Raw genomic sequence first — 16163 nt, 5'->3', positions numbered from 1 at the left:
ATTGTGTTTCTTTCTGTGTGGTTTTCCCTCCATTTTTTGTTCACAGGAGAAGGTTGATAAAACACAGACATACAACTGCAAGAGAGGATATGTCTACACTATGAAAGTTACATATCACAGCATGTGGTAAGTGTTGCAGTAGTGTCATCATATGTCCTGACGAAAGCCCTTAAGGGCTGAAACATGTTGACCAAATATCATTCATGGTGAATAGTAATTTCTTCCATACTATTTGCACTCTGCTTTTATTCATACCGTCTTGATGGGCATACCTAATAAAGTTTCGTAAGAGACATGAAGACAGGTATTTTTAATCACTGAGATTATCTTTTTCTTTCCTTGTTTTTCACAACTTTTGAGCACTGCAACTTGCACTTTCAGCCTTCTAAACTCTCATCGGTTTCAGATGGTACAATCTGTGGGTCTAAGTTCAGCTAGCTTCAGGATTTCTCCTGTGGAAGTGCTAACTAGACACCAGCGGTTTTATAAAAAAAAGAACAGATGACGAAGTTCCACAATTGTGTGGGATGATGGGTACACTTTTTTCTTGTTCACTACACTGTACTTTTTTCTCTCTTCTCCTGTGGATATGTCTTAACTAACCTCTTGGTACATATGATCTGGGACACTTATAGGTTCCAATCTTGAACACAATCAGAAAGACCCTTGGTATCTCTCGTGTGACTTACTAACGTAGGTTGATACTCTTGGGTACTCTCACAATATCTGCATTTGTTTATGTGTTGTAACAAAAGTCTAAGAAGCAGTGGTCATATGACCTGAGTAAGGGTATTGACATTAAGTAATTACCGTGAGCCTTGGAGTGGTAGCACCAGATCACTTCGGGGATGCTTGAGTCGAAGCAGCAGCCTTTGGAGAGGCACTCCTTTTCTGAGATACGCGGATAGCCACATTCCGTCCGCTCTTTAGGTCTAAGGCCACATTGTTGTTTATCTATTTAGTGCAGAGAAAACATAGCATGTGTCAGCATCATTAGGAGAATGGTTATGGGGCTATATGATTAACCAAACTCTAGCATTCCACGATCAACATAGACACTGACCTTATCTTCTATAACATTATTTCTCACGGATGATTCAGATCCAGGACATTGCTTACATGAACCTAATGTCTGCAACCAGACTGGACCAGACATATATTTTCAATGGCTGTGCTGGCTCCAGTTGTAGCCAAATTACATCGAATATAGCATCACAAACAAAGTGAGTTCAATGCCATTAAACTAGAATGAACAGACACCAGTGACATCAGCTCCATCCAATTGTTATGCTCCCATCGAAGCTGAGATGGCAACGATGGAAATATAGCTATAAATGAGATTGAAAGCTGGCCCAAATAGGCAGTAGTGCGAGCGCAGGTAGTGGTAGACAGAGATGAAACATCTATCAGAAAGGACATTTTCGAAGATAAATCACTCTCCTAAGGAACATCCACACATGAGAGTTGAGGATATAAAAACTGCAATAACATGGAGAGAGTTGGAGAACTGTCCTTTGAAGTTTCCTCCTCTCCCTAAGTCAAATCAAACCAATATTGTTTGGTTGTAGAATACCCAAGGGACAAAGAAGCTACCTCACATATCTTCTGTAATGTCATAGCTCTTGAAGAAGTCGGTGCTGTTTTAGAGTGTACTAACATAGCACACTCAGAAATGTTTCAGAGTCATTTTGCAAGCATACATTTAAGTGATTAATCATAAGGGAAGACCAATTATAGATAGATTGCTTTTTAATGCCCCTTTCCAATGAATTGTCTTCATAGCTAATTAAAAAGTCATAAAAGTTTGCTGAGGAAAGAAGCTTGATAAGGATAAAGAATGCAAATAGAGTTTGCATCTCAGTATGATTTATTGCCATTGAAATTTAGACCCTCTATAAGTCGAAGATCTAAAGTTCTGGCGGAATCCGATCTAAGGACTGAGAATGCTTCATAGATTAAAAAATGACTATCTGCTAGAGTCATCCACTCTCATAGAAGGGTTTCTAGCTGCCAACAAAATATCCATTACCTATAAAGGAAGTTCATATGATGAGAGAGCTGCAATTTCCAGGAAATAAGACTTGGCAACTGAAGGTCTGAGTACAGCAATTAGTCTCTGGGACAAAATAATCTTTATTGCTGGAAGGAGGTGAGGAGTTTCAGAACTGGTTTGTAGCAGGTCAGACCACCACTGTCTCCTGACCCAAGCAAGGGATATCAGAATGAAATTAGTAATGTTGACCCAGAACTTTTGAAGAGCTCCCTGAACAAATGATGATGTTAGCAGAAAAAATACACTAGTTTGTACATCCACAGAGGATGTAGTGAGCAGAGTATGTAGTACGTTCCATTCTGTCTCCTAATGGACTGGTCAGTCCTTGGCTTACCCAAATGAGAACCCGATAACCCACTACTTCATTGCCTAAGTCTCAGTCATGTCCATTAGACAGGGGCCAGGTAGATCTCATCCACACATGCCTTCGCAGAACCAGAAAAAAGTACAATAACCTTGCTATAGAACCAGCCACATTCAGATTAGTCTACATGCCCTGCTCTGACAGAGCCATTACATCCTGCATCAACTCCTTGAATCTTTTCTTGTATGGTTTAGGAAGATTCATGGTAATAAAGACTATGATTTACCCCTAATGTGTGAGTATATCTGGCTAACAAACATATCATGCTTGAAGTCTTCAAGGCAAGTCTAGCCGCAGAAATTATTTAGTCATCTTAAATACTGGAACTGTAAGAGTCAGTGCTTAGACTGCCGTTGTTAATGGCTACACTGTTGGGCTAAACGCTTTTGATGAAGAGGAAAAACTGGAAACAATGTCACCCACCACCATGACAGCTCTGAAAAAGTAATTGAGTCCTTGGGTCAAAATGGGGCTTGGTTTTGGTCAGTCCCTGGACCTTTTAAGCCCCCCGCCCATTTAGCCCGAGCTATGTTAATATCTGTGAGATGTAGGGGTGTCAGGGCACAACACCACATTCTACAGCTGGTAGGCTCATCATTTTGCATTATGCCACTAGGTGTAGCAGAGAATTCAGTGGCAAATATTGCTAACATATAACTCTGGAAATCAGGTTGCTGAGCTGAGAGCCAGGTAGAGAAAAACTCATTTGCGGAATCAGTTTTGAAGACAACAATGAGTGTTCCTTCTTTCTCATGAGCTTTTTGTGAAAGGAATAGTGATTTATGTGATCTCCATAAAAAAATGCATGCAATCTCTTAGGTACGTAAGGTTAGACATTGATTTAGGGCATGATTCATAAGGTCTAAAACGTGATCATCCTGAGTAATACATTCATAACAAAGTCGAATACCTTGACAAACATGAAGAACAGGTCAAAACTCTCAGCTTTAAATCCTGTGTCAATGAGGGTGCAAACAGGCAGGAACTGATGTCACTGGCTCTTGAGCCTAATATTATAATGGGGCTCATGTTCAATATGGTGCCCGTAGAATGCTGCAGACAGTATCATTTGGCATTTTTGACCACTTTTTGAAAGCATTTTGAAGATCCATTCAGACACCTTAGGACAAGGCTCATATCATGCATGTAAGAAGTTGGCAAAATCTAGATCCATAATTTGTAGGGATCCACAATTTCCTTAGGAAAAGTAAGTTAGGTTGATACTCTTGGGTACCATCACAATATCTGCATTTGGTAATGTGTTGTAACAAAAGTCTAAGAAGCAGTGGTCATATGACCTGAGTAAGGGTATTGACATTAGGTAATTACCTTGAGCCTTGGAATGGTAGCACCAGATCACTTCGGGGATGCTTGGGTCGAAGCAGCAGCCTTTGGAGAGGCAGTCCTTTTCTGGGATACCCAGATAGCCACATTCTTTCCGCTCTTTAGGTTCAAGGCCACATTGTTGTTTATCTATTTAGTGCAGAGAAAACATAGCATGTGCCAGCATCATTAGGAGAATGGTTATGTGGCTAAATGATTCACCAAACTCCAACATTCCACCATCAACATTGATACTGAACTTATCTTCTATAACAATTTTTCTCATGGATGATTCAGATCCAGGACATTGCTTACATGACTCTAATGTCTGCATCCAGACTGGACCAGACACATATTTTTAATGGCTGTGCTGACTCCAGTTGTAGCCAAATGACATTGAATGCAGCATCACAAACAAAGTGAGTTCAACACCATTAAACTAGAATGCACGGACACAAGTGACCTCAGCTCCATCTAATTGTCATGCTCCCATCGAAGCTGAGATGGCAACGATAGAAATGTAGCTATAAATGAGATTGAAAGCTAGCCCAAAAAGGCGGTAGTGCGAGCGCAGGTAGTGGTAGACAGAGATGAAACATCTATCAGAAAGAACATTCTTGAAGATAAATCACTAATTCTCCTAAGGAACATCCACACATGAGAGTTGAGGATATAAATACTGCAGTAACATGTAAAGAATTGGAGAACTGTCCTTCGAAGTTCCCTGCTCTCCCTAAGTCAAATCAAACCAATATTTATTGGTTATAGATTACTCAAGGGAAAAAGTAGCTGCCTCGCATATCTTCTGTAATATCATAGCTCTTGACAAACTTGGTGCAGCTTCAGAGTGTACTAACATAGCACACTCTGAAACATTTCAGAGGCATTTTTTCTAGCATGCTTTTAAGTTATTAGCCATAAGTGAAAACCAATTGTAGATAGATTGCTTTTTTATGCCCCGTCTCAATGAATTGTCTTCATAGCTAATTAAAAAGTCATAAAAGTTTGATAAGGAAAAAATCTTGATCAGGCTAAAGAATGCAGATAGAGTTTGCATCTAAGTATGATTTAATGGCATTGATATGTAGACCCTCTATTGCTAAAGAACCATAAGTCATAGATCTAAAGGTCTGGCAGAATCTTATCTAAGGACTAAGAATAATATATAGATTAAAAAATGGTTATCTGCTAGAGTCATCCACTCTCATAGAAGGGTATCTAGCTGCCAACAAAATATCCATTACCTATAAAGGAAGTTTATATGATGAGAGAGCTGCAATTTCCAGGAAATAAGCCTTGGCAACTGAAGGTCTGAGTAGAGCAATTTGTCTCTGGGACAAAATAATCTATATTGCTGGAAGGAGGTGAGGGGTTTCAGAACTGGTTTGCAGCAGGTCAGGGCACCACAGTCTCCTGACCCAAGCCAGGGATATCAGAATGGAATTATTAATGTGGACCCAGAACTTCTGAAGAGCTCCCTGAGCTAAAGATGATGTTAGCAGAAAACATAATGTAGTTTGTACATCCACAGAGGATGCAGTGAGCAGAGTACCTAGTAAATTCCATTCTACCTCCGAATGGACTGGTCATTCCTTTGCTTACCCAAATGAGAACCCAATTACCCACTACTTCATAGCCTTAGTCTCAGTCATGTCCATTAGACAGGGGCCAGGTAGTCCTCATCCACAAATGCCTTTGCAGAATCAGAAAGAAGTCCAATAACCTAGATAAAGAACCTGCCGCATTCAGATTAGTCTTCATGCCCTGCTCTGACAGAGCCATTACATCCTGCATTAACTCCTTGAATCTTTCTTGTATGGTTTAGGAAGATTCATGGTAATAAAGACTAGGATTTCCCCCTAATGTGTGAGTATATCTGCCTAACAAACATATCATGCTTGAAGTCTTCAAGGCAAGTCTAGCCGCAGCAATTATTCAGTCATCTTAAACACTGGAACTGTAAGAGTCAGTGCTTAGATTGCCTTTGTTAATGGCTACACTGTTGGGCTAAACACTTTTGATGATGAGGAAAAGCTGGAAAGAATGTCACCCACAACCATGACAGCTCTGAAAAAGTAATTGAGTCCTTGGGTCAAAATGGGGCTTGGTTTGGGTCAGTCCCTGTCCATTTAAGCCCCCCCCCCCCCCCATTTGGCCCGAGCCATGTTAATATCTGTGAGATGTAGGGTGTCAGGGCATAACATCACATTCTACAGGTGGTAGCCTCATCATTTTGCATTATGCCGCTCGGTGTAGCAGAGAATTCAGTGGCAAATATTGCTAACATATAACTCTGGAAATCAGGTTGCTGAGCTGAGAGCCAGGTAGAGAAAAACTCATTTGTGGAATCAGTTTTGAAGACAACAATGAGTGTTCCTTCTTTCTCATGAGCTTTTCATGAAAGGAAGAGTGATTTATGTGATCTCCATAAAAAAATGCATGCAATCTAGTAGGTACGTCAGGTTAGACATTGATTTAGGGCATGATTCATAAGGTCTAGAACTTGATAATCCTGAGTAATACATCCTGAACAAAGTAGAATACCTTGACAAACATGAAGAACAGGCTAAAACTGTCAGCTTTAAATCCTGTGTCAATGAGGGTGCAAACAGGCAGGAACTGATGTCTCTGGCTCTTGAGCCTAATATTATAATGGGGCTCATGTTCAATATGGTGCCTGTAGAATGCTGCAGACAGTATCATTTGGCATTGGTGACCACTTTTTGAAAGCATTTTGAAGATCCATTCAGACACCTTAGTAGAAGGCTCATATCATGCATGTAAGGAGTTGGCAAAATCTAGATCTATAATTTGTAGGGATCCACAATTTCCTTAGGAAAAGTAAGTTAGGTTAACACTCTTGGGTACCATCACAATATCTGCATTTGTTAATGTGTTGTAACAAAATTCTAAGAAGCAGTGGTCATATGACCTGAGTAAGGGTATTGACATTAGGTAATTACCTTGAGCCTTGGAGTGGTAGCACCAGATCACTTCGGGGATGCTTGGGTCGAAGCAGCAGCCTTTGGAGAGGCAGTCCTTTTCTGGGATACCCAGATAGCCACATTCTCTCCGCTCTTTAGGTTCAAGGCCACATTGTTGTTTATCTATTTAGTGCAGAGAAAACATAGCATGTGTCAGCATCATTAGGAGAATTGTTATGGGGCTAAATGATTCACCAAACTCTAACATTCCACCATCAACATAGATACTGAACTTATCTTCTATAACAATTTTTCTCATGGATGATTCAGATCCAGGACATTGCTTACATGAACCTAATGTCTGCATCCAGACTGGACCAGACACATATTTTTAATGGCTGTGCTGACTCCAGTTGTAGCCAAATGACATTGAATGCAGCATCACAAACAAAGTGAGTTCAACGCCATTATACTAGAATGCACAGACAAAAGTGACATCAGCTCCATCTAATTGTCATGCTCCCATCGAAGCTGAGATGGCAACGATGGAAATGTAGCTATAAATGAGAATGAAAGCTAGCCCAAAAAGGTGGTAGTGCGAACGCAGGTAGTGGTAGACAGAGATGAAACATCTATCAGAAAGAACATTCTTGAAGATAAATCACTAATTCTCCTAAGGAACATCCACACATGAGAGTTGTGGATATAAATACTCCAGTAACATGTAAAGAATTGGAGAACTGTCCTTCGAAGTTCCCTGCTCTCCCTAAGTCAAATCAAACCAATATTGGTTGGTTATAGATTACTCAAGGGAAAAAGTAGCTGCCTCGCATATCTTCTGTAATATCATAGCTCTTGACAAACTTGGTGACGCTTCAGAGTGTACTAACATAGCACACTCTGAAACATTTCAGAGGCATTTTTTTAGCATGCTTTTAAGTGATTAGCCATAAGTGAAAACCAATTGTAGATAGATTGCTTTTTAATGCCCCTTCTCAATGAATTGTCTTCATATCTAATTAAAAAGTCATAAAAGTTTGATAAGGAAAAAATCTTGATCAGGCTAAAGAATGCAGATAGAGTTTGCATCTAAGTATTATTTCATGGCATTGATATTTAGACCCTCTATTGCTAAAGAACCATAAGTCATAGATCTAAAGGTCTGGCAGAATCTGATCTAAGGACTGAGAATAATACATAGATTAAAAAATGGTTATCTGCTAGAGTCGTCCACTCTCATAGAAGGGTATCTAGCTGCCAACAAAATATCCATTACCTATAAAGGAGGTTTATATGATGAGAGAGCTGCAATTTCCAGGAATTAAGCCTTGGCAACTGAAAGTCTGAGTAGAGCAATTTGTCTCTGGGACAAAATAATCTCTATTGCTGGAAGGAGGTGAGGGGTTTCAGAACTGGTTTGTAGCAGGTCAGGGCACCACAGTCTCCTGACCCAAGCCAGGGATATCAGAATGGAATTAGTAATGTGGACCCAGAACTTCTGAAGAGCTCCCTGAGCAAATGATGATGTTAGCAGAAAACATAATGCAGTTTTTACATCCACAGAGGATGCAGTGAGCAGAGTATGTAGTACATTCCATTCTGTCTCCCAATGGACTGGTCAGTCCTTGGCTTACCCAAATGAGAACCCAATTACCCACTACTTCATAGCCTAAGTTTCAGTCATGTCCATTAGACAAGGGCCAGGTAGTCCTCATCCACACATGCCTTTGCAGAATCAGAAAGAAGTCCAATAACCTAGCTAATGAACCTGCCGCATTCAGATTAGTCTTCATGCCCTGCTCTGACAGAGCCATTACATCCTGCATTAACTCCTTGAATCTTTCTTGTATGGTTTAGGAAGATTCATGGTAATAAAGACTATGATTTCCCCCTAATGTGTGAGTATATCTGCCTAACAAACATATCATGCTTGAAGTCTTCAAGGCAGGTCTAGCTGCAGCAATTATTCAGTCAATTTAAACACTGGAACTGTAAGAGTCAGTGCTTAGATTGCCTTTGTTAATGGCTACACTGTTGGGCTAAACGCTTTTGATGAAGAGGAAAAGCTGGAAAGAATGTCACCCACAACCATGACAGCTCTGAAAAAGTAATTGAGTCCTTGGGTCAAAATGGGGCTTGGTTTGGGTCAGTCCCTGGACCTTTTAAGCCCCCCCCCCCGCCATTTGGCCCGAGCCATGTTAATATCTGTGAGATGTAGAGTGTCAGGGCACAACACCACATTCTACAGGTGGTAGCCTCATCATTTTGCATTATGCCGCTTGGTGTAGCAGAGAATTCAGTGGCAAATATTGCTAAGATATAACTCTGGAAATCTGGTTGCTGAGCTGAGAGCCAGGTAGAGAAAAACTCATTTGCGTAATTAGTTTTGAAGACAACAATGAGTGTTCCTTCTTTCTCATGTGCTTTTCATGAAAGGAAGAGTGATTTATGTGATCTCCATAAAAAAATGCATGCAATCTCGTAGGTACGTCAGGTTAGACATTGATTTAGGGCATGATTCATAAGGTCTAGAACTTGATAATCCTGAGTAATACATCCTGAACAAAGTAGAATACCTTGACAAACATGAAGAACAGGCTAAAACTGTCAGCTTTAAATCCTGTGTCAATGAGGGTGCAAACAGGCAGGAACTGATGTCTCTGGCTCTTGAGCCTAATATTATAATGGGGCTCATGTTCAATATGGTGCCCGTAGAATGCTGCAGACAGTATCATTTGGCATTGGTGACCACTTTTTGAAAGCATTTTGAAGATCCATTCAGACACCTTAGTAGAAGGCTCATATCATGCATGTAAGAAGTTGGCAAAATCTAGATCTATAGTTTGTAGGGATCCACAATTTCCTTAGGAAAAGTAAGTTAGGTTAAAACTCATGGGTACCATCACAATATCTGCATTTGTTAATGTGTTGTAACAAAATTCTAAGAAGCAGTGGTCATATGACCTGAGTAAGGGTATTGACATTAGGTAATTACCTTGAGCATTGGAGTGGTAGCACCAGATCACTTCGGGGATGCTTGGGTCGAAGCAGCAGCCTTTGGAGAGGCAGTCCTTTTCTGGGATACCCAGATAGCCACATTCTCTCCGCTCTTTAGGTTCAAGGCCACATTGTTGTTTATCTATTTAGTGCAGAGAAAAAATAGCATCTGTCAGCATCATTAGGAGAATTGTTATGGGGCTAAATGATTCACCAAACTCTAACATTCCACCATCAACATAGATACTGAACTTATCTTCTATAACAATTTTTCTCATGGATGATTCAGATCCAGGACATTGCTTACATGAACCTAATGTCTGCATCCAGACTGGACCAGACACATATTTTTAATGGCTGTGCTGACTCCAGTTGTAGCCAAATGACATTGAATGCAGCATCACGAACAAAGTGAGTTCAACGCCATTATACTAGAATGCACAAACACAAGTGACATCAGCTCCATCCAATTGTCATGCTCCCATCGAAGCTGAGATGGCAACAATGGAAATGTAGCTATAAATGAGAATGAAAGCTAGCCCAAAAAGGCGGTAATGCGAACGCAGGTAGTGGTAGACAGAGATGAAACATCTATCAGAAAGAACATTCTTGAAGATAAATCACTAATTCTCCTAAGGAACATCCACACATGAGAGTTGAGGATATAAATACTCCAGTAACATGTAAAGAATTGGAGAACTGTCCTTCGAAGTTCCCTGCTCTCCCTAAGTCAAATCAAACCAATATTGTTTGGCTATAGATTACTCAAGGGAAAAAGTAGCTGCCTCGCATATCTTCTGTAATATCATAGCTCTTGACAAACTTGGTGACGCTTCAGAGTGTACTAACATAGCACACTCTGAAACATTTCAAAGGCATTTTTTTTAGCATGCTTTTAAGTGATTAGCCATAAGTGAAAACCAATTGTAGATAGATTGCTTTTTAATGCCCCTTCTCAATGAATTGTCTTCATATCTAATTAAAAAGTCATAAAAGTTTGATAAGGAAAAAATCTTGATCAGGCTAAAGAATGCAGATAGAGTTTGCATCTAAGTATGATTTCATGGCATTGATATTTAGACCCTCTATTGCTAAAGAACCATAAGTCACAGATCTAAAGGTCTGGCAAAATCTTATCTAAGGACTAAGAATAATACATAGATTAAAAAATGGTTATCTGCTAGAGTCATCCACTCTCATAGAAGGGTATCTAGCTGCCAACAAAATATCCATTACCTATAAAGGAAGTTTATATGATGAGAGAGCTGCAATTTCCAGGAATTAAGCCTTGGCAACTGAAGGTCTGAGTAGAGCAATTTGTCTCTGGGACAAAATAATCTCTATTGCTGGAAGGAGGTGAGGGGTTTCAGAACTGGTTTGTAACAGGTCAGGGCACCACAGTCTCCTGACCCAAGCCAGGGATATCAGAATGGAATTAGTAATGTGGACCCAGAACTTCTGAAGAGCTCCCTGAGCAAATGATGATGTTAGCAGAAAACATAATGTAGTTTTTACATCCACAGAGGATGCAGTGAGTAGAGTATCTAGTAAATTCCATTCTATCTCCGAATGGACTGGTCAGTCCTTGGCTTACCCAAATGAGAACCCAATTACCCACTACTTCATAGCCTAAGTTTCAGTCATGTCCATTAGACAAGGGCCAGGTAGTCCTCATCCACACATGCCATTGCAGAATCAGAAAGAAGTCCAATAACCTAGCTAAAGAACCTGCTGCATTCAGATTAGTATTCATGCCCTTCTCTGACAGAGCCATTACATCCTGCATTAACTCCTTGAATCTTTCTTGTATGGTTTAGGAAGATTCATGGTAATAAAGACTATGATTTCCCCCTAATGTGTGAGTATATCTGCCTAACAAACATATCATGCTTGAAGTCTTCAAGGCAGGTCTAGCTGCAGCAATTATTCAGTCATCTTAAACACTGGAACTGTAAGAGTCAGTGCTTAGATTGCCTTTGTTAATGGCTACACTGTTGGGCTAAACGCTTTTGATGAAGAGGAAAAGCTGGAAAGAATGTCACCCACAACCATGACAGCTCTGAAAAAGTAATTGAGTCCTTGGGTCAAAATGGGGCTTGGTTTGGGTCAGTCCCTGGACCTTTTAGGCCCCCCCGCCATTTGGCCCGAGCCATGTTAATATCTGTGAGATGTAGGGTGTCAGGGCACAACACCACATTCTACAGGTGGTAGCCTCATCATTTTGCATAATGCCACTTGGTGTAGCAGAGAATTCAGTGGCAAATATTGCTAACATATAACTCTGGAAATCTGGTTGCTGAGCTGAGAGCCAGGTAGAGAAAAACTCATTTGCGGAATCAGTTTTGAAGACAACAATGAGTGTTCCTTCTTTCTCATGAGCTTTTCATGAAAGGAAGAGTGATTTATGTGATCTCCATAAAAAATTGTATGCAATCTCGTAGGTACGTCAGGTTAGACATTGATTTAGGGCATGATTCATAAGGTCTAGAACTTGATAACCCTGAGTAATACATCCTGAACAAAGTAGAATACCTTAACAAACATGAAGAACAGGCTAAAACTGTCAGCTTTAAATCCTGTGTCAATGAGGGTGCAAACAGGCAGGAACTGATGTCTCTGGCTCTTGAGCCTAATATTATAATGGGGCTCATGTTGAATATGGTGCCCGTAGAATGCTGCAGACAGTATCATTTGGCATTGGTGACCACTTTTTGAAAGCATTTTGAAGATCCATTCAGACACCTTAGTAGAAGGCTCATATCATGCATGTAAGAAGTTGGCAAAATCTAGATCTATAATTTGTAGGGATCCACAATTTCCTTAGGAAAAGTAAGTTAGGTTAAAACTCGTGGGTACCATCACAATATCTGCATTTGTTAATGTGTTGTAACAAAATTCTAAGAAGCAGTGGTCATATGACCTGAGTAAGGGTATTGACATTAGGTAATTACCTTGAGCCTTGGAGTGGTAGCACCAGATCACTTCGGGGATGCTTGGGTCGAAGCAGCAGCCTTTGGAGAGGCAGTCCTTTTCTGGGATACCCAGATAGCCACATTCTCTCCGCTCTTTAGGTTCAAGGCCACATTGTTGTTTATCTATTTAGTGCAGAGAAAACGTAGCATGTGTCAGCATCATTAGGAGAATTGTTATGGGGCTAAATGATTCACCAAACTCTAACATTGCACCATCAACATAGATACTGAACTTATCTTCTATAACAATTTTTCTCATGGATGATTCAGATCCAGGACATTGCTTACATGAACCTAATGTCTGCATACAGACTGGACCGGACACATATTTTTAATGGCTGTGCTGACTCCAGTTGTAGCCAAATGACATTGAATGCAGCATCACAAACAAAGTGAGTTCAACGCCATTATATTAGAATGCACAGACACAAGTGACATCTGCTCCATCTAATTGTCATGCTCCCATCGAAGCTGAGATGGCAACAATGGAAATGTAGCTATAAATGAGAATGAAAGCTAGCCCAAAAAGACAGTAGTGCGAGCGTAGGTAGTGGTAGACAGAGATGAAACATCTATCAGAAAGAACATTCTTGAAGATAAATCACTAATTCTCCTAAGGAACATCCACACAAGAGAGTTGAGGATATAAATACTGCAGTAACATGTAAAGAATTGGAGAACTGTCCTTCGAAGTTCCCTGCTCTCCCTAAGTCAAATCAAACCAATATTGTTTGGTTATAGATTACTCAAGGGAAAAAGTAGCTGCCTCGCATATCTTCTGTAATATCATAGCTCTTGACAAACTTGGTGCAGCTTCAGAGTGTACTAACATAGCACACTCTGAAACATTTCAGAGGCATTTTTTTAGCATGCTTTTAAGTGATTAGCCATAAGTGAAAACCAATTGTAGATAGATTGCTTTTTAATACCCCTTCTCAATGAATTGTCTTCATAGCTAATTAAAAAGTCATAAAAGTTTGATAAGGAAAAAATCTTGATCAGGCTAAAGAATGCAGATAGAGTTTGCATCTAAGTATGATTTAATGGCATTGATATTTAGACCCTCTATTGCTAAAGAACCATAAGTCATAGATCGAAAGGTCTGGCAGAATCTGATCTCCGGACTAAGAATAATACATAGAATAAAAAATGGTTATCTGCTAGAGTCTTCCACTCTCATAGAAGGGTTTCTAGCTGCCAACAAAATATCCATTACCTATAAAGGAAGTTTATATGATGAGAGAGCTGCAATTTCCAGGAAATAAGCCTTGGCAACTGAAGGTTTGAGTAGAGCAATTCGTCTCTGGGACAAAATAATCTCTATTGCTGGAAGGAGGTGAGGGGTTTCAGAACTGGTTTGCAGCAGGTCAGGGCACCACAGTCTCCTGACTCAAGCCAGGGATATCAGAGTGGAATTAGTAATGTGGACCCAGAACTTCTGAAGAGCTCCCTGAGCAAATGATGATGTTAGCAGAAAACATAACGTAGTTTGTACATCCACAGAGGATGTAGTGAGCAGAGTATCTAGTAAATTCCATTCTATCTCCTAATGGACTGGTCAGTCCTTAGCTTACCCAAATGAGAACCCAATAACCCACTACTTTATAGCCTAACAGCCTGATTCATGTACATGCCGTTTTGCGTGTCCCTAATAGCGAATAATAGCGACTCGCTATTGAGAAAACGCAAAACGGCATTCATGTACTTTTCGTGGAAAAAATAGCGACTCGCACGCGGGCGCTAAAGCCGTTAGCGACCTACAAAAAACGCAGAATAATCGCTATTTCCGGACACCAGCGATCGGGATTGCGACTCGCAATCCCGATCGCACGGGATAGCGACTCGCAATACCGATCGCACGGGATTGCGACTCGCAATCCCGTGCGATCGGGATTGCGAGTCGCATTCTCGCGGGATCCGGAAATACGGGAAGACGCATTCCGAGCACCGTGATGACATCACAACCAGGAAGCAGCCAAATCCCACCCCCAAACACCACAGTGACGCAATCATCCGACCGTACACGACGGAAAGCTGCCGCCAAACCGCCGTTAGCGACTCCCGACCCGGCCGAAATAGCAACCGCCATGTCTGCAGAACCTCTGCCTGGCCCCAGCAACAGCGCTAGCCGCCAGCGCAAACTGAAGTTCTCCGAACAGGAGCTGGAGAACCTCATAGAAGGGGTGGTGGCCAAACATGACCAGCTCTTCGGTGCCAACTGCAGGAGGGTCCCAGAACAGGAGAAGCGGAGGATCTGGGTGGGGATTGCCTCCAGCGTGAACTCTGTTGGCGTTGCGGACAGGTCGGTGGAGGAGCTCAAAAAGCGCTGGTACGACCTCCGAGGGCGTGCCAAGGAGAAGGTGGCGGCGCGCCTCGGTGAGTCATCAGGCACTGGAGGTGGTGGACCGACTGTCCCACCCAACACCCCCCTGGAGGACCAGGTAGAGGACACCTTGGAGAGGGAGGCGTGTGTTGGTGTGACCACTCTGGACTCCTCCCGCCCCACCCAAAACACCCAAGGTAAGTGGCATGCGACTGCGACCCTGTCCCCTATGACCGTCCCTGCCCGAATAGGCTCACTCATTGGCCCTTAATCATGCCTATGTTGTGCATCAGGAAATGCCCTGAGGCAATGTGGGAGACGCAGTATGTCCACAATGTAGTAGTACCACAATGCGGCCAGAAAGGTTCCTAAGCGCACAAATCCACAGCCATCCAGGGAATGTCACCCAGCATGCATGTAACATCTGCACGTCTGACAGTCACATGCACCTAATGAGTATCCACTTACCCTCACAGGTGCGGGTGATAGCAGTGACAGTAAGAGGCTGGTGATCGTCGAGGAGGCCCAGGAGGAGGAATCCCTACCTGCTACCCAGCCACCATCCCCTGCCGCTGCGCCAACACCAGCAGCCAGGCCCCCCACCTTACCTGCTGCAACACCTGCAGGCCCACCGGTTACCAAGGCCAGGCCCCCCACCTTACCTGCTGCAACATCTGCAGGCCCACCGGCTGCCAAGGCCAGGCCCCCCACCAATGTGCCTCCAGTGCCTGCCGCACCAGCGACACCAGCTGCTAAAACACCTGCAGCTCGTCCACCACGATCTGGGCCAGCCACATCCGCTACACAGCGGCAGAACAGCAGGAGGGGCAAAGGGCATCTCCATGCCTGCATGAGCGTGGAGCGGCGAATGCTCCGTCTACACCAGAGGCAGTCGCAGCAGCAAGGAGCCATCCAGCTCCAGCTGCAGAAGATCGGCCGCAATGTGGCGGGAGTCGGCCAGCGGGTGGACCGCATGACGGCGGCCATTGAGCGCATGACGGCGGCAATGGAGGCCAATACTGCTGCGCTGGGGAAGCAGCGCAGTGTTGCACGCAGGCGCCACCACCAGCTGCTGAGCCAGATGTCGACCTATAATCGCTCCAATTATGTGGCAGCAAATGCCACCACCCAGCTGTTGCGGCGCTCTATGACCCAGCAGCACCAGCTGGTCCAGTGCTGCGAGGAGATTACCCGGGTGCTGGAGCAC

The 16163-nt window shown here is 42.4% G+C and overlaps 1 protein-coding gene across 2 annotated transcripts in view; it reads right to left on the bottom strand.

Moving 5' to 3' along the window:
* The window catches only part of LOC147698868 (uncharacterized), a 75361-nt gene that overhangs the window by 36619 nt on the left and 22579 nt on the right, over positions 1-16163 (bottom strand). For both annotated transcript variants that reach the window (XM_086935479.1, XM_086935480.1), the window contains exons 3-7: positions 12613-12756; positions 9660-9803; positions 6704-6847; positions 3747-3890; positions 811-954 (exon numbers count right to left, since the gene is read on the bottom strand). In XM_086935479.1, the coding sequence (XP_086791605.1) occupies positions 811-954; positions 3747-3890; positions 6704-6847; positions 9660-9803; positions 12613-12756 (720 nt within the window). The remainder of the gene's footprint in view (positions 1-810; positions 955-3746; positions 3891-6703; positions 6848-9659; positions 9804-12612; positions 12757-16163) is intronic.

This window comes from Lissotriton vulgaris, chromosome 8 (assembly GCF_964263255.1).
Source record: "Lissotriton vulgaris chromosome 8, aLisVul1.2, whole genome shotgun sequence".
NCBI lineage: Eukaryota > Metazoa > Chordata > Amphibia > Caudata > Salamandridae > Lissotriton > Lissotriton vulgaris.
This window is presented reverse-complemented; position numbering and strand designations above follow the sequence as displayed.